This window comes from Vulpes lagopus, chromosome 1 (assembly GCF_018345385.1).
Source record: "Vulpes lagopus strain Blue_001 chromosome 1, ASM1834538v1, whole genome shotgun sequence".
Lineage (NCBI taxonomy): Eukaryota > Metazoa > Chordata > Mammalia > Carnivora > Canidae > Vulpes > Vulpes lagopus.
In genome coordinates, this window is record NC_054824.1 from 40,183,805 (window position 1) to 40,203,220 (window position 19,416).

General features: G+C 37.5%; 1 protein-coding gene across 1 annotated transcript in view; it reads left to right on the forward strand.

The window, feature by feature from the left end:
• Nucleotides 1–19,416, forward strand: part of COL9A1 (collagen type IX alpha 1 chain) — an 88,367-nt gene that overhangs the window by 55,875 nt on the left and 13,076 nt on the right. The window contains exons 26-36 of the mRNA XM_041766696.1: nt 50–94; nt 1,171–1,224; nt 1,330–1,383; nt 8,092–8,145; nt 8,761–8,832; nt 9,609–9,644; nt 10,331–10,375; nt 11,944–11,976; nt 15,064–15,210; nt 15,466–15,520; nt 17,923–18,111. Coding sequence (XP_041622630.1) covers nt 50–94; nt 1,171–1,224; nt 1,330–1,383; nt 8,092–8,145; nt 8,761–8,832; nt 9,609–9,644; nt 10,331–10,375; nt 11,944–11,976; nt 15,064–15,210; nt 15,466–15,520; nt 17,923–18,111 — 784 coding nt within the window. The remainder of the gene's footprint in view (nt 1–49; nt 95–1,170; nt 1,225–1,329; nt 1,384–8,091; nt 8,146–8,760; nt 8,833–9,608; nt 9,645–10,330; nt 10,376–11,943; nt 11,977–15,063; nt 15,211–15,465; nt 15,521–17,922; nt 18,112–19,416) is intronic.

Here is a 19,416-nt window from a genome sequence, read left to right on the forward strand (position 1 = left end):
GATTCTCAGATGAAGTGATTCATCCCATGTCCTGTGTGCCCTCTTTTAGGGTGTACCTGGAATTCCTGGTGCAAAGGGTGTTGCTGGTGAAAAGGTAAGAGATGAAAACTTTTTAATTAAAACTTGTCTCTATTTCTTTATGTTTTCATTAATATGTTCTATTTATCATTTTTAGTAGTTCCAAGCTGCTTACTTTATTTTATCCTAAAGAGAAATAAGAAAGGCTTTAAGGCTTCAAATGCTAACCTCTTTGCTAGCTGCAGAAAGAATACTTTGACAAAGTGTCTCTGATTAGACTTCCTTCCTGAAGTGTCATCCTTTGCCAGTATAAAACAGAAAGTATTACTGCTCTTTGCCAGTTAAAATAAGGAAATTAAGCTATAGAAATTATGTCAGTGAATATTACTAACATGATTTTGCTTAAACTAAAAAGATATTAGACATTTTGTTCCCAGTCTGATCAACCAGCGCTTGTATCACAGCATTTAAAAACAACAGGTGAAAGAAAAACTAAAGGGATAAGATATAAGCTTTACTTTAAATAAAATATATAAAATGTGAATAACATAGAATTTGGTCACTATGAGGTTATATGGCTACAGCTCTCCAATTACCGAGGTCCACAGTGTCTTTAGCAGAGATAGTCCCTCATAAGTGGATAAGTGGATTGTGAGAGATTGATGGTGGAGCTGGCACCCCAAGACGTGTGCTTTCCTTGGAGCTTGCTGGCAGGGTCCTCTCAACAGCACATCTTATTCCACATGTTAACAGGATTCTTTTTCATTTTAGTAGTGTCATTGTGAGGTAAAAGGGCTCAAAGAAGTTTGTTGGAGATAGAAATAGTAAAGGAAAGACATATAGGATTAATATTGTGGAGAAAGAAAAATCTTCATAGTATATTCTTGTCTGGGTAAAGACCTTCATTTTTGAACATTTTTTGATACCTTTATCATACTTCTGGGAATAATAGAACAGTATCCTGAATCTGAAGAACTTTAATGTATCCACCAAGAAGGAGATTCTATACTCTCCCAAATTCTCAGTGTGAAATTGGGAAAATAATGCTATTTAGGTGTAAGAAATGCCCAGTCTGGGTAAGACAGGGTGATGATTATGTTTACTTGCATAATTAAATGCTGCATTACTTTGAATGTTGCATTTTACTTTTAGGGTAACACAGGTGCTCCAGGGAAGCCTGGTCAACTGGGGAATTCAGGCAAACCGGTAAGATGACATGGGTTACCTTTCCTTATGTTATCACCTGTTGTTATCACTAAGCAAAAAATTAAGGAGTTTTAACTTTTTCTTTCCCCACCTTTCTCATAACAGGGTCAACAGGGGCCTCCAGGAGAAGTGGGACCTCGAGGACCTCGGGGGCTTCCTGTGAGTACTCCTTTTCTGTAGAACCTTCCTAAGTGCCTTCTCAGGGTTTTGCTGGGTGTCCTTCTAATCATTTATTCATTTATCCATGTATGCTTCCTGAAGTTTCAGTATGTGCTAGTTAAGAGAGTGAAATGGGAATGCTATTCATGTATACAATCTGCTTTTTTAAATTCAGAAGGTGGAAATAAAACTTAAAAAAATTTAAAAATATTTTTAAAAAGCAAGATGACCCTTTTTTACTCTCATCTCATATTGAAAGAAATATTTTAATGTGGTTAAAAAACACCTTTACTGAGATATAATTCATATACTATATAATGTAACCATTTAAAGTATATGATTCAATGATTTTTAGCATATTTATGGAATTATGCAACCATTACCATAGTAAATTTTAAAACATTTTCATCTTTCAAAAAACAAACTGTCCACTTGCAGTCACTCAACATTTCTCCCCAATTCTCTCAGCCCTAGGCAACCACTAACCACTTTCTGTCCATGTAGATTTACCTGTTCTAAAAATTTCTTATAAATGGAATCATACAATAGGTGAGTTTTTCAGTGATTGGCTTCCTTTAGCATGCTTCAAGACTTACCTATGCTGTAGCGTGTATCAGTTCTTCATTCTCTTTTATTGCTAACTAATGTTCAGTTGTATGGATATATCACATTTCCTTCATTCTTTCATCCACTGATGGACATTTGAGTTGTTTCCACTTTTTGACTATTATGAATAATGCTGCTGTGAACATTTTTCTACAAATTTTTGTTTGGACACATGTTTTTATTTCTCTTGAGTAGAATACCTAGGAGTGGAATTTCTGGGTCCCATGGTAACTAAGGTTAATCTTTTGAGAAACTGCCAGACTTCTTTTAGTATGAGTTTGTAAATGTGTCTGTTTTGCAGCCCATAGAGCAATGTTTATTTTTTCACTAGATACACTTTAACCTTTGGAGAGAAACTGATTAGGAAATGAAACCTTATGTATTTAATGTTAACTTTAAAAAATTCTCTCTGGCCTTCATTTTAAGTTCTTATTTTCAAAATCTGCTGGGTAACAAAAAGAACTCCTAAGAGAGAATACAGCAGCATTTCCAAATATTGTTGTTATTTCATTTAAAGCATTTCATGAGCTTGATGAATAATGATTTTCATGTTTTAAGGGAATGAAATATTCCAGATGTCTTGACATGAGACACTTCTCACAGGTGTTTTGTCAACTGACCTCTATCAGGTGGTTTCCAGAAGTTTCTCTGCAGCCAAAGAAACTAGCTACTTCTCCTCATAATCCTCCTTGCTCACTTAGAGCTCACTTCTCCTTTTCTTCTATCTTGCTTGAAGCCTGTGAATTTTTAATTAAAATACTTCTAAAAAATTGCCAAGGCAATGAGTTTATAGCTAGATCATATTCCTATAAAAATTAAGATGCTACATGACTGGTCCAGAAAGATTCAACAGTGTGGGAGAGGGGCTATTAAGTCTGAGATTCACTTTATAAAGAGCAGAGAGCAATAAAATTGAAGGGACACCTGCTGTATGTTAGGACCATGCACTGAACATAAAAAGTGACTCAGTAGAGATAGCTTGGCCCATCATTGGTTAAGTGCCACAGGATGTATAAAGAATGAGAAGTAGAACTGCAGGAGGAAATGGGATGGGGGGGTGTTAAGTTCTCTCAGGTGAGGGGAGGCAGTTCCATTATGCCTATGTAAGCTTTGAGCCTGATTCAGGTTTTAGTTTTTTTGAGTTTCTATAAGTGTCCAGATCCTCATTGCTCCTATCACTGTGGCTCAAAGCCTTGGTGTTCTTCTTCCATCATGTTTTTGATCTCCAACATGACCTGACACTACCTCCTTTTTCAGGTCTCTTATATTTCACTCTTTTTTTCTAAGCCCACCTCCACCATCCTGGCTCAGATCATCAGCTACTGCTTGGATTATCCAGTGTCTCTTGATTTGCCTTCCCAGCTGATCTTTCCTTTCCCTGGTTCTTCACTCCCCAGGACTCTACCCTAGAACTCCAGGAGGGTTCCCATGGTCAAGGTGACAAATAAGTTTCAAACAGAATTTCAAAGGCCTGGGGAATGGCAGCAATCTCAGTCTTCACACATTGCCATATTGGTCTTTTCAAAGTACAGCTTCTATCATCACTTCTCTTCTTTATTTAAAAATCTTCAAGGGATTTCCACTGGCAATAAAAGAAAGTACCAAATCTTAAACTGTCTGTTTATCCCCTAGTTTTATGTATCACTTCTGCCTGGCTCAGAGCCTGTGTTCAAGTCAAACTGGACTCCATGCTAATCTCCAACGTCTCTGTGCTTCTCAGCCTGCTTGTATTCTCCTGTGGTACTGCCCTTAAGTGGCGTTTTTCTTCATTTCTCTGACTCAACATCCCATATACTTTCTTAGATGTAATTGAAATGTTAATTCAACAATTGAAATGTTAATTCGACAGTGAAACCATCTCTGGTTATGCGCTATCCACCAAGTAGATGTGTTCCCTCTTTATTCTGAAACCCTGTAACCCTGGCCTCTTTTTTGCTCCATGCTGTGGAATCTTCAGGGAAGCAGGGACACCTCTGACCACTGTTGTCTTCCCTACATATCTTCATTTAGGGCCTGTTCCAAGGTGGTGCTCAATAAATATTTCTTAAAATGAATTGAATTGGAGGTATAATAAATCTTGCTATACTGCTTATGTTAGTAATAATTGACTTCTCACCTACTATAAATTTTACAGAAAAGTGTCATTAGAGGTTATAAGTATTATGGTTCTGGAGCAGAGTTTTAACACCAAATCTACTCACTGAAAAATACATTTATTCTTTCATTTTACATCATTAAATTTAGTTTCATAGATAAATTCACACATTTTCAACTATTCCTTACAAGTTTTATCAGTTTTTCCTGCAAATGTCAAGTTGAAAAGCTGAGTAGAAGGAGCAAAAACCTATTTCTAATGTGTTCTACTAATGGACCAGGGCTAATTGGAGCATGTCTTTGAAATTAAGTGGTTTTTCCCTTTGAAACCATTGTTCTAACACCTTTGGCCAGTGCCACAGCAAAACATATTGGAGTTTTTTTTGTCACCTCCAGTAATTACATGTGAGCACATATCTTTACCACTTGGATCGTGCTTCTGGCTTTCTCAGTCACACTCTACTGGTTTATACCTGGATTTGAGTGACTCCTCAGGAGGAGAATGGCTGGGGCCTTGGATACAGTGGCACCTGGTCCATTTCCCTCTTTTAGGCTTCCCAGAACTTGCCAGGGATTTGCTGAGTGAGTTGTGTTTGCTCTGCTATCATGTTTCTGACTGGGATGAGTGCCATGCTGATCTACTTCCAGTTTTCTGAAGATTATATACTCTTGGAGTACAGAATCCTCCCTCATTTTCTCTTGAAGTCCCATCCTCACCCTACTGCCAACAGTTCTGAGCACAGAGGTCCCCATATGGTGTGTTGTTGAATGATTGAAACTGCATTCCTGTGCCACTCAGGCCATGGAATATTATCCCTGTCAATAATTTGTGAAGCAGCTGTGATGGTTATAGATTTTGATCTGCCTCTGTGTGTGAGAGAATATTTAAACCTACATCAGAGAAAAATACAAACTCTACAATTCTGTAAAATGAAATAGATTTTTAAAATATCTTTGTGGCAAGCCTAAAAATTATCATTGTAGTAGGACTAATATGATCTTACGATGTTAATATGAAGATATGTTTGTAAAAGCAACAATCTGTAGAAATCATAATTGATCTTTTGGGTTAATCAGCATCCTTTTTCCCAGAGAGAGGCACTTAAGTATATAATTCAGACTAAGTATAATGATTTATAATTTCTCACTTCTAAAATTAGCATGGTACTAAGAATAATGTTCATTCTTCAGCTAGTTAGCATTTTGGGTAATCAGGCAAATACAACCACCATCACAACCTAGAGCACAATGGAATAAAATCTGAATTTCTTTTTTTGTGAAATAATTATGACAACACAAGTATAATGAAATAGATTTTTTTCTGTGATATTTTAAAAGTCTAGTAATTCCACTTTGAAAAGGAGACTTCCAAATGGGATTATTTGTATTTATTGAAATGGGTTTTACAAAATAGCTCCTAGTACTTGTTTATAAAGAAGGTGCCTTCTTGGGGTGCTTGTGTGGCTCAGTCGGTTAAGCAACTGACTTTTGACTTCCCCTTAGGTTTTGATCTCAGGGTTGTGAGACTGAGCCCTTCATAAGGCTCTGCACTGGGGGTGGAGCCTGCTTGGAATTCTTTCTCTCCCTCTGCCCCTTCCCGTTCCCTCTCTTAAAAAAAAAAAAAAAGAAGAAGAAGAAGAAGAAGATTGCTTCTTGGTGATCAGGGGTCTTGACAGAAACTGGAGAAATGAGGACTAGAGACTTTTTTGTTTGTTTGTTTTTGTTTTTGTTTTTGTTTTGCCAAGAGCAACTTGTGCTTTTAAAGAAACTTGGGAGCTTTGAAAGGTAAAGAACATTTAATTAAACATTTGATTAAAAAAAAACAATTTTGACTGATTTCTATAGTTCTTGGGTAAAACCTTGGATAAAAATAATAACTAATGTTTTCATAGTGTTTACTATGCTTCAGACACTGTTCTAAGTGCTTTATATATCTATTACATCCTCTCAAAAAACCTATGAGATAGGAACTGTTTTTATCCCTACTTTACAGGTGAGGAAACTGAGGCACAGAGGTGAATTTGAGGGGCTGGAGTTGGCTGATGAATGGTGGGGCCAGGCTTCAGACCTGGCAGTGGGGCTCAGTGCCTGTGGCCTCATCTCCACCCACCCATGCCTCGACAGTTCAAGTCAAGGCTCTGTAGCATGGTTTTTATTTAAAGTTAGCTTGCTCAATTCTAATGGTACAAGATATATTTAGCAAATTTTAAATTTTTATGTTTATGGAGTCAACATAGTAATGAGAAGTTAACAAAAGCCTAAGTAAAGCTGGTGAAGACAAATGAACACAATATAAACCCAAACAGATTCCTGAGTTTGACCTCAGAACCACAGAATAAGAATCTAGGGGAGAGAAGGGAAGCTAGAAGGAGGAACAGGGAGATGGAGTGGTGGAAGACATCTAGTGAAATATATTTCCAAAACACTCTGGGGCATTCTGATGCACAGCCACAGTTGGGAATCACTGAGAGAGGGTTAGTTAGTTTCCCTTCTCTTTGAATTAAAGTCATATTAACCCAATGACCTTTAGGATCTTAATTATGATGCAGTTCAGAAATTACTTGAAAATGCCAACAGAGCAGATATGCTGAAGAAAATCTGTTTTGAACTTTCAAATGGTGGGCTAACTTAGTGGGGCAAAACCCAATGTTTATGGATAGAAGAATCTATCACAGTGGCTGGTTATCATCTGGTCTTACATCTTTCAAGTGCCCATCCTCATAGAACTCTGCCTCAGGCTTTGAAGCTGCTCACAAGGGTTAAGCGCCAGTGTATTGTATCATTCAAACTTACATACTAGACAGGTTGCTTATATATAAAAATTTTGGAAAGTATTTAAGAGCATTTCACTTAAATCACCTCTAAGTCATTTGAAACAACTACCACTTAATTATAGCTCAAACTAGAGACTTGTAATTTGGCAGACATTTTTTTATCCTGTAAAGAAACTGAAAGTTCAGAAGGATTATGGATTTTGACACTTGGTTCAACTTAGAGACAAATGAATAGCATATGGGCCAGATCAGGATAGTCTTAGCAGAAGCATTTATAAATAACAAGAAATAATATGAAGTTGTCATATCATTTAAAAGTAAAATGAACTCCAAAGACTACTTTCCTTTTTATAAACTCCATCCAGGAAATGTGATTATTTATCCAATAACCTCATGTTAAGTTTAGTTGAATATGTGTTAGAAATAAAACAAGCTTTTGTCAGACTGCATAAAACTGTATGAGGTTCTTGGGGAAAGAAATTGAAGAATTCATGTGTCTCCTTTTCTCAAAGGGCTTCGAGTTTCAAATAAAGAATTGAAATTGGCTCGCAAAATGATATATTGCTTTTGGTGTATTTTCATTATAAACTATACTTTCAAAGTTTATTTAATCTCTTAAGACATGTTTAGAACAAGAATGAGTAGAACAAAGAATTTTGTATGTCAGAAACTTTGTAAATTTCTATTATCTCTGTCTTTTTGAAGTTGCATTAGTAATTTAAAGGCAAACATCTCTGTCTTGTTTCTCTTTTTTCCCCACTCTTTTGCAGTTCAAGATTATTTGCCAGATGCTGCTTTAAAATATCCTGTAGACCTGAAACTTACTCTCTGTTTTAGGCATTAGGTGGAATTCCAAATTGATATACCTATACCTCAAGAACACAATCTAAATGAAAAGATAAAACATGTATTCAGATAACCATAATATAAGTTATATTGTGATTTAGATGCTGAAAATTACTGTGACTTCACAGAATGTAGCAGACATCATTTTTGTCTAATGGGCTATAATCACAAGGAACAGCATTAACACATTCATCAAAGGATAAACACTGGGGAGGCTATAGGCATTTTGTGTAAAGATCTCTGCCTTCAGGAGAAGATAGGGAAAATACTTTAATGACTTGTGTACTTAAACAAAAACCTAAGTAGAGTGTTATTTTACTGATATAGTAATTAAGCATTTGAGTTTTGGCAAACTATCCAGTTGACAGGCATGTTTGTGTTTTTCCAGGGCAGTAGAGGGGAAGTAGGACCAATGGGACCCCCAGGACTACCAGGTAAACTGGTAAGTAATATTTCTAGTCTCCAGAGGTTTATTTGCTTTATAAAAAACACAACCAATTTTTAAAAATAAGGAAGGAGAAAAGAACAATGTATAAAGGGTGATCTAATCATCTTTACTTGATTTCTCTTATTATGTGAATGTGTGAAAATGTAAATGTAATATTTCAAATTATATCTAGGATACTCTCAGAGGGTATTTTAATCAGTGTGGTTTGTAGCATACATTTTGAAATCAGGAGAGACATGAAGTGGTACATTTGGCCTTTGGTTGTTCTTGGAATTGAGGAGAAGTATGCGTGAATGCTGCCTTTTACTTCTTGAGCAGTGCTTGTTTACACAGTGAGAGAAGTCCCATTGCAGGGACTCCACTGAAAGAGCCCACTGTTGAGAAGGACTGCAAGCCCAGGAATTGAGAACCTCAGAGATGGGACAGAGGGGTGGAGGGACTGGCCTATTTTTTCCTGAGAGTGTGAGAGACAGGGAGATTTGAGGAGCAGAGTTAAACCAACCACAGTGCATTTATTTTAGACAGGAGTCAACACACCCAACGTTTTTTTTCTGCCTTGTGTGCCTGCAGTGTTGCAGTGATTCTGGAGACACTGTGTTTGTCTTTCAGGGTTCTCTTGGTAGTCCTGGCCTCCCTGGCTTGCCTGGCCCCCCTGGACTTCCTGGAATGAAAGGTGACAGGGTAAGATATCTAGCCCCCCAAAAGGTTCTTATTGAGAAGCATGATTTTTAGTATATGGAGAAACCAAGGTTGCTTTTGGCATGGTGGAGATTTTTTATTTTTTTATTTTTTTTTAAATTTTTATTTATTTATGATAGTCACAGAGAGAGAGAGAGAGGCAGAGACATAGGCAGAGGGAGAAGCAGGCTCCATGCACCGGGAGCCCGACGTGGGACTCGATCCCGGGTCTCCAGGATCGCGCCCTGGGCCAAAGGCAGGCGCTAAACCGCTGCGCCACCCAGGGATCCCATGGTGGAGATTTTTATAGCAATTCTCATAGACAGCTATCAAGAAAGGTGTCTAAATTACTGAGAGTTGAGATTAAGAAGCAAAAAAATCTAATATAGTAATTTATTAGAAGGAAAAATTAAAAGTTGAGAAAAGTAAAAACTTCAGTTGTAATCATACTTCCTGTTTAGTTTTAAATTTATATTCCTACCAAATTTTATGTAACATGATCAGAGAATACCCATGTTGCCAACTTTTGGACAATGGTCAGTTTCTTCAGGTCTTACCTGACTGTTGTTAGGTTATCCTGATTTTTTTTGTTTTTTAAATAGATTCTGTGCCCAGCATGGAGCCCTGTGTTTGTTGTGAGGACAAGAGCAAGTCCTAATCTGTTGCATTATTCATAATTGCTCTTATCTACCAGCTTGATAAGGGAAGTTGGTTCATTTGAAATTATATAGTTGAAAATGTCAAAATACTGAAAAAGTGTTATGTTTTATTCATTACAGGGAGTAGTCGGTGAACCTGGTCCAAAAGGTGAACGGGTAGGTCCTATGAGAAGAGTATGGGATGCAGTCAGTGTTGTGCATGAATGTGCCTCAGCAGCAGGGGTACTTACCAGCCGGTTTATGGGTTCTAATTAAAAGATGAGGCTAGCAGTGTTTCTCAACGTGCTTCATAGTGAGTGAAATTTAGAGCTTAGTTTGGTCTATAACCTTACCTACTATTTTAATATGCTGGAGCTGATGATGGCTCTGCCTCCAAGACTACACATGGAAAAGAGTGTCCCTGGCCCTCATTCACCAGATTGATTGACCTGGGACTGATGGAGCCTTCTGTAGCCCCATCATCATATTTTGAGGTTTTCTGTATTAAGACCTTAACAAATAAACTATGAATATGAATTAGAGTCAGTCCTTTCTCTGGGTTCCTCTTTCTACAGTTAAAGCCTTTCTTCAAGGATTAGTTAATTACACAAAATTGCTGGATACAAGCATTAATCCTTAAATTTAGAAAAAACTCAACCTTACCTTCTGTCTTTTCTCTAGGCTCTTTTCTGATTTGGACTAAGCACTGACAGCTAGATTGAAAAGTGATTGAGAGCATTTCGAATTTCTGCATGATCTGGGGGGCGCTGTGGGCACTTAGTAATGCTTATCAATGTTGACTGGTTAAAACTGAGGCAAGGGACTAAGAATTAAAAAATGTGACTTTTAATCTTAATTTTTAGGGTTCCTCTGGTGAAGAAGGTGAAGCAGGAGAAAGGGGTGAACTTGTAAGACATTTGGTTCTGCTTAATGATAAGCTGTACTGATTTCTAATTTATCAGAAACATAATTTTTCTTTTCTTTGATACTGTTACCCTTGCTGACTTCTTCAGTGGCTATGGTGTTTCTTATGTAAACCAATTAATGACTCCCCAGAAGTGCAGCCAAGTTCAAGTAAAGCAGAGGGTAATCACCCCAAAATTGATAGACGTGGCTTTAAGGCTTTGGAGAACAAGGTGTTCTCTTATAGATGGTGACTTTCTTGTGGCTTTACAGCTAGACATTCAAAGTGATTCTTATATGACTATAGAAAGTCTATAAATAGTGCCTGTTGTGGAAACAAAATTAATTTTATTATTGTTAGAAAGCTGTGGCTCACAAGTTTGACTGTGGGTATTTTCCATGGTCTAAAAGCTGCCAAAGAAGTGACCTCTGTCTCCAGAGGATGCTACTGCTAAATATCCAGGAAGGAAGGAAGAATGAGAAAAAATTATCTTTACTGCCAGAACTGTTAGATCTTCTGGCTCATCTTTATGATTTTGACACAATCTAACATGACCTAATGTGTAAACTTAAGTTTGGTCCTTTGGCATGGTGCCAGTTCTCATAAAACAGTCCCAGAGAGCACTTAGGGCAGGAAAAAATTCTACTAATGTTGCTTTATTCAGATTTTCAGGATTTAGAGCTAATATAAATGTAACATCTGAATTAGGCAAAGCTCTTTACCAAGTAAATTTGAAAAAAAGATTATTTTATTTTCTGTTAAAAATTTTCATTTTATGGGCTAAGAGGATGTTTTAGATCATTGTTTTGTAGTAGAGATGAACTGATTGAGCTGAATTCATATCTAGAATTAGGAGTTAGAGATTTCCTCTCTTAATTTTCTTTCTTAAGCATAAAATCATGCATATTTGATTTGATAGATGTTTGGGGATGAGTTAAAATACTATTAGAGGTTCAAAAATGAAGTCATTAGGTTTATTTTATTTCATTTTATAAACACAGGCTGTGAGAAAGTCTGTTTTTTTTTAAGATTTTATTTATTTATTCATGAGACACACACACACACACACACACACACACAGAGGCAGAGACACAGGCAGAGAGAGAAGCAGGCTTCATGCAGGGAGCCTGATGTGGGACTCGATTCTGGGTCTTCAGGATCACGCCCGGGGCTGAAGGCGGCGCTACACCTTTAAGCCTCCCAGGCTGCCCAGACATTAGATTTGAATACCTACTGTGTTTTGAAACAGCATACTAGTTTAATATCTTTTGACTAATGCATTTTAATTCTCAATACAGCATTTTAGATCTGGTTGGAGGCTTGTAGAGCTCTGATTCAAGACCGTTATTTAACAGATAAGTTAGCCAAAGGCTAGGAGGTTACAAAGCTCACAAAGTTAAGTGAACTGGGACTAGAATCCAAATTTTGAATCTCATGATTTTCTGCAGTGCCAGAGTTCATCTTTGTATGGTTTTCTATAGATTTTAGCAGCACAATAATCTTTTAAATATTTTTAGTAAACCATCAAATGTGAATGCATTGTTCTAATATAATTTTTTTTTATTGATTTAGGGAGAGATAGGATTACCTGGACCAAAGGGATCTGTAAGTACAATGGACAATAATGGTATAAAAAAATAAAAGAATCAATAAAGCTATAGAAAATGCAAGGTTCTTCTTTATGCAATCACTCTATAAAATTCAATTCTTAAAGGACTAACCTTCAAGGAAATTAATGTCTAAATTTATTATTTAAGTAATAGATTCATCCATAGGGGAAAAAAACCCCAAACAACTCACAATAGTGTAAATGGATCTGCCTTTTGAATTAATCCATTCTAAAGGAACTTTTTATCACAAGTGTCTCAATGAGTATACACAGCAATTTCTTTCACAAATTTTAAAGGAACTGACTTTCCCTTTGTGGTGACAGGAGTATAAATGAATTTCAGTGGCAGTCATACCATTGAAAATATTTCAGTAATTTTATTAACCTCCCGTGTGTTCTAGTTGGGGAAGCAACAAAGTCATAATGCATAAGAAAATATAATAGACAATTATTAAAGCTAGAAAATGATAATCTCATTTAATTCATCATTATAGGCACTAAACTGATGTCCATAGAGATTAGATGTATTCAGAATTATAGAACCGATAATAGGACCAATTGCTAGAATGAATTTAATAGAACCAAGTATAGGACCAACTAGAGAACTAGCAAACCTGGGATGATTCACTAATTTAAAAGGAATGCATGTTTAATACAACAAGAAATTTAAGAAAGTATAAGGAAAAGATGAAGCTCAGACCTTAACCACAAATACCGCTACCACTGGCTCCCAGTTCATCTTTCAGTTCCTATTTCTGGAATCTTTTCCACCCTCTCTGCCCCTGTACAATGTTATTCTCATAGCAGCCAGTGTCATCTAGAAAAAAGATAAAGCCCATTATTTATCCCTCCTCTGCATAAGCCCTTCAGGAATAACATTTGATAGAATAAAATCTGACTTTTACTAAAATATACAAAGTCTTTGATGAAGTGGTCTCTGCCTTGCCAACTTCATCTCTACTTTCATCTGTTTGCAGTTGTTTTTACTTGGCATGCTGTTTAATGCCTTGTGTTTTCTCCTAGCCTGGAACACTCTTCCTCTTTCCTTAGAATAGCTGTCTCCTGCCTAGGCATTTAGCCCGGATCCTCAGCTCAACTCTCTCCCAGAGGATGCCGCATCCCAGACTTGGTTGCAGTGCCAGCCCTGGGCTCTTTACATATCCCTGAGATGGAAACTATTATACTGTATTAACTCACCTGTTTACAAATTGCCTCGAAACACCACTGACAGTCCCGGGCTTCAAGTAACATCTTTACACCTAAGAATCTTTGACAGAAACGGTTTAGGATTGAGAAGAAATATAAAGAGTAAACCTTGATAGGATGTGGTAATAGAAATCCAATGTCACTATCTAGAAATAATCAGTGATGTTCAATGGTAGGAATTCAAGCTGTAAGAGGAAAAAGTGAATGAACAATGCAGTGATCAAAACGAGTTAAGTTCATTTAAATTTGGGTATATTACTAGGAATTAACTCTTGATTTATCACCTCCCTCCCTACCTCTTTCTTCTCTGACACTACCCACGTAATTCTGATGCAGCTGAAGTGTGTTGTCCCGAAGTCATGGGAAATGGTTACTAGCAGACACATGTTCACCTTGCTCAGTAATCTCAGTAGGGACAAATCTGATAGTAGGTGAAGTCTGTACCCCAGTTTCTACTTCAGTATACCACTCAATTGAGAAATTCTTTCCAAAGACCTGCAGTCCTTGAGATGTCCTGGCCATGTTGGTCCTTGATCTCTTCATCAAAAATGCCCCATCCCGCTTTCTGGGAGTATTTCAAACATTGTCAACAAGATGATAGGCTGATTTAGTCTCCTTTGTTTTCTTCCAGTTCTTTAGTGCATTTGCAAATTAATTTTGGCTTCTCTGGGTTGTTTTAATAGTTGTTACAGTTTTACACTGTAGTCATCTGACAAGTCCAAACCCTCCACAGCACACCCTTAGCTCTCTCTTGTTGACAGCCAACAACAAAGGATGACAGCCATATTTTGCCAAGTCCTTTAAGCCATAATTTCTTCATAGAAACTATTTTGACGATTTAGATGAGTATCAGTTTTTTGCATAAAGAGAGATTTGAAAAAGCACACTTGCTGAGCTTTATTCCAATGTGTCTAGTGAAAACCCTGCCTCATCACCTTTTTTCCTTCAGCTTAAAATGTCTGTTTGAAGGAGTTAACTCTTTCTAGGAAAATGTTGCATATGAGAAAGAAGCAGGATTAAGTTGCCTTATAGACATTATCTTGAGCACTAGCACTCTCTTAATGCCTCCTGTCCTTTTATCTTCTCATTCTTATTCTATAAACAATGGCACACTGTAACTACTATTCCATAAATTCTACCAGAGGTAGCTTAACAGAAAGTCAATTAATTTAATCTCATTTTAAAGCAGTTCTTGTGGATGGGGACATTTTTTAAAAAAATGCTTTTAGTGGTCTGCTTTCAGAACAGAAATCTAACCAGTATATGCTTTTGTGCTAAGGAAATAGTTGGTTTACTTTTTAACTTCTGTATTATTTAGATTTTTAACTTCCGCAAGACTTAGATAAATTATGGACTCACTCATTGTTCCAATATTTTAAGTGTATTCATTGTAAGTGCAGCATTTTAAATGTATTTAGTTAATGTTAGTATTTTATAATTCCTCATTACATCTGCTTCTTCAAATTCTCCAGAGTGTTATAAAACTATTTTAGGCTTTCTGTATTGATGATACAAAGTAACATGTCTTGTATGAACTCAGTGGCTTTTTTTGTGGCCAGAGAAAGTTATCAAGTCTTATTAAAAACTAACTTGTTCTTAGGAAGTGGCTTAAAGTATAAAGAATGTAGTTTAAAAATGTCTTGTTGCAATTAACATTTTGAAACAATAACTGTACCAAAAAGAAAAGTTTTGAAAAACTTTATTTGAACTGGAAATCTCAGACACTGTGGCATTCTGTGTCTTTACCTTGAGAATTTGTAACCTCTGAACAAACATTTCTTGGCAAACCCAAAATTTCATGTAAGTCTTATATTAATACTAAGCAGACACATTACTTGTGGATAGCCCTGGTTTTAAAATGTGCCATTTTGTTCTAGGTGGGTAACCCTGGGGAGCCTGGCTTGAGGGGGCCTGAAGGAAGTCGGGGGCTTCCTGGAGAGGAAGGACCCAGAGGACCGCCTGGACCACGAGGTGTGCAAGGAGAGCAGGGTGCCACTGGCCTGCCCGGCATCCAGGGTCCTCCAGTGAGTAGTTGGCATTCCCTGGGGTTTCCCTTTGGAGACTTAGAGCAGCACCAGACTTAGACTTAGACTTCTCACAGCACCAGAAGGGGTGGGGAGCCAGGCTAGCCCAGACAGCAGCTCCTCAGCAGTGTGGGCGAGTTCTCTTGTAAATCCAGCCACCTGGCCTCTTGCTGAGTCTGTCAGGTTACGATTTAACAATGTCTTCTTTATGGTTCTGTGTATAAACCGTCTTTTTTTTTTTTTTTCCTGTCTCAGGGTAGAGCACCAACAGATCAGCACATTAAGCAGGTTTGCATGAGAGTCATGCAAGGTAAATAAATCATAATATCTTGACTTTTCATGTGCTTTAAAGGTGGGAGATTTGGGGGATGCCTAGTGGCTCAGGGGTTGAGCCTCTGCCTTTGGCTCAGGTTATGATCCCAGGGTCCTGGAATCGAGTTCTGCATTGAGTTCCCCACAGGAACCTGCTTATTATCCCTCTGCCTATATCTCTGCCTCTCTCTGTGTCTGTCTCTCATAAATAAATAAATTTTAAAAATCTTTAAAAAAGAAGACCCAGAACTCATAGTGGAAAAATATATTTGATAAAAAAATAAAGGTGAGAGGTTTTGAATAATGTATTAATTGCTTTACCTAATTTGTTGTCACAGAATGGCATATTACCTCAAAGAAAAATGTTGTCTTTCTAGGTTAGCCTATTTTTAAAAAAGATTTATTTATTTATTTGAGAAAGAGAGAGAGAGAGAGAGAGAGAGAGAGAGAGAGAGAGAACACATACACAAGCAAGGGGAAGGGCAGAGAGAAAGGGAGAGAAAATCTTGAAAATCTTAAGCAGACTCCCATTGAGCATGGAGCCTCATGCAGGGGTGGATCTCAGGACCCTGAGATCATGACTTGAACAAAACCAAGAGTCAGATGCTTAACTGAATGCATTACCCAGGTGCCTTTGGGTTAGTCTATTTTTGTTCTCAGTGGCTTTTTTGCATACATACCTGTATTTTTTTTTTTTTTTTTGCCAAGGAGGTTAATTTACAAGAAAGCATGCATACATGTGCACTTTTTCCCCCTTAGGAACAGAGATTCTCAGGTATTTTTCCCCTCCTTAACATCCTTCCACCTAGTGTGTACCTGGTACTGATTCTGGCTCTCTCTGTGAGATAATCTTCACAATTATCTCTGTGAGGTAATTGACAGTCTTCATGCCCATAAGAAGCATAAAGGACATTATCTCTACTAATGTATCACATATGTAGAAAATCAGTAACTCCTATTTTACCCAAATGGTGATATATTTTTACATTTGCTAACTTTTATCTAAATTCATCTATGGAGAGATGCCTGGGTGGCTAAGTGGTTGAGTGTCTTCCTTCGGCTCGGGGTGTGATTCTGGAGTTCTGGGATCGAGTCCCACATTGGGCTCCCTGCATGGAACCTGCTTCTCCCTCTGTCTGTGTCTCTGCCCCCCCCCCTCTCTGCGTCTCTCATGGATAAATAAATAAAATCTTAAAAAAAATTAAATACAACTATGGCTATAGCACTTGCTATTTGCCATAGCTGTTTTAGAATTGGTCTAGTTCTACTATCATATAGGAAAGGGAGAAACTGGGGAGACAGGAATTGGGGGAGATCCTGTAAAATTGGGTCCTTCTAACAAATAATTTGGTTGGAACTAATTCTGTCACGATAAATACTCTTCTTTTGTATGCTCATAAGATAGTCTGATTCGTCTAGTACACTTATAGAGTTTTCCAGGATGGAAGTGTCACTTCTATATTTGAAAACCAATATAAGTCTCTACATTGCAGACATTTAATCTTGAAAGGATATTTCAATTTTAAACATTACATCCTTAGAAAATTATAATTTTATGCTAACTCTTACTTACATAAGGCAAACAAGAATGTTCACATTTAAACAATTTTAAAATGTTGGTTAGAAATTTGTTTCCAATTCATAATCTCCTTCACACCTTTAAAAAATATTGCACTGGCATATTTCCCACAGAGTATTTTTATAGGAAAGTTTTCTTGCTTTTCATGGTTTCGTGGATGATTCTTAATCTATTTAATGGTTTCTGAGAACGCCCACATAGTTATTAATTTTTAAGACAGACTGTGAACATTCCCACGAAGCAGGCTATTTTTAATGTCTGTTGTCTATTCCAAGCATGAAAAAACTTTTGAGAGGGGAATTTATAAGAAGTCGTGAATGCTCAGGATATTTTAGGTCACTCAGTATCTTCAAACTAAAGATGTGGGGCTAGGTCTCAAATGCTCTCTCAGTACTAATTCTGGACAATGTCCCTGGCTTTTAAAAAGCTTCTGGACATCCACTTCTACCTTTCCTAAGAAACTAATTTTCTTCCCGTCCTGGGTTTTCAGATAACCAGCCAAGACTCAGGTGACACACTCATCCTTTGAGAACACTGCTCACCCGAAAGCCTTGCCGTGTATGTTTTTTTTTAGCCCCCCTCCCCTTGTCTCAGAACAGCAGGACCAAATATATCCAGGGAGAGCTGAATAAAACAGCACCAGTGAAGCTTCTTGGCAGAAAGTCCATGGAAAAATGATCCAACTTTATTCACTTCTCACTACCAATTTTGAAGCTCTGGTGACACATACAGAAAAAAAGACACTTGAAATACCCCTTTTTACTTTGAATTTACTTTCATGTTTCTGACTTCTCTGGGCTGTTTTGTTTATTATCTTTTAGAGCATCTTGCTGAGATGGCTGCTAGTCTCAAGCGACCAGACTCAGGAGCCTCTGGACTCCCTGGAAGGCCTGGGCCCCCTGGTCCCCCAGGACCTCCTGGAGAGAATGGTTTCCCAGGCCAAATGGGACTTCGTGGCCTCCCAGGCATTAAAGGCCCCCCTGGTGCTCTTGGTTTGAGGGGGCCTAAAGGTAAGACATTTTGCCCAGGTGGAATAAAAGAACACACGCTGTCCTTTTTCAGATGTATCTATACATCCTTCCAAGCTCCAGATATCCTGTGAGATAAGGAGATGTATCATTCCGTGGTGATGGTAAAGATCAGGAAACTATTATACAACATCCTCTTTAACTTGTTGTAGACAATAGGAGACCAAAAACTAGAATTAAAGTCCCTTGGTTTTTAGTACTGATCTCTTTCAGTTACCCTATGCCTGTCATAGTTCAAAATAAACTGTACAGGATCTTGTAAAGTTTAAAGAATGATCGTTCAGTGGTTTTTTTTTTTTTTTTTAAGACTCTAAAATCATTGTAGAGGTCTTGGAAGGTGGCAACCAGCCTTAGACTGTTTGTATCCATTAAATTAACAGCATTTGTTAGCAGGTCATAAGACAAATTACATCATGAATTGAAGCTGCCTCCCTCTTCTTTTAAAAAGTGACATTGGATATTTGGTTTTGATGGATTTTTTTCCAGCTCTGAAGTGCTATTGAACTTTTTTCCTTCTTTACCATGTGAGGGAATGTGAGAAAGTTTGCTTCTTCCCCTTTTATTTAAAGCAAGTTAAGTCCTTAAAAAAAATCAGTGTTTTGAAAAAAAAATGTATCATGTGTTAGGTATTAAGCAGGACTTCCAGGAGGACTGGTTGCCTCACATGGTGTTTGCTCATTGAGGTAAGTATGTCAGCTGGGGCTGGTGTGTGTCCTGGATAATTTACAGAGAAGGCTAAACAAAATGAAGAATTTCTACATCATGAGTGAGTGACCGCTTTCTAGGGAACTTCAGAAAGATGTGGCGTCAGAAACAAGAGAAAGGATTTTTTTTTTAATGGTGGTGCTCCAATTAGGGATAAATATTATGGTGTGAAGGGTCAGAGGACAAGCAAGCTGCCTTTTTGGATCTATAAATGAATTGCTGATGTATTTGGCTAACGATGGTTTCAGCTGGAACAATTTTGTTAATTATATTTGATTTTTTTTGGCATGTGCATTGCTGTATGTGAAAAAATGAACCCTAATTGGAGCCTCTTGTAAGGCTGGCACAATTTCCAAACTTTCAGAGGCTGGATAAAATCAAATATGGAGAGAGCTCAGAGCTCATCTCAGAGAACCGAGTAGTTTCTTTAAAAGAATCACATAGCCACTCATCTTTGTCCTACTTTTAGCTACTGATTCAGGAACTTACGAGTAGGTACTCTCTTTGTGCTTAGACCCTATTCATTCTGTTCACAATTTCCAAGAAATTCTGGTGCCTCAAGTGGATCGTTGACTTAGCTGG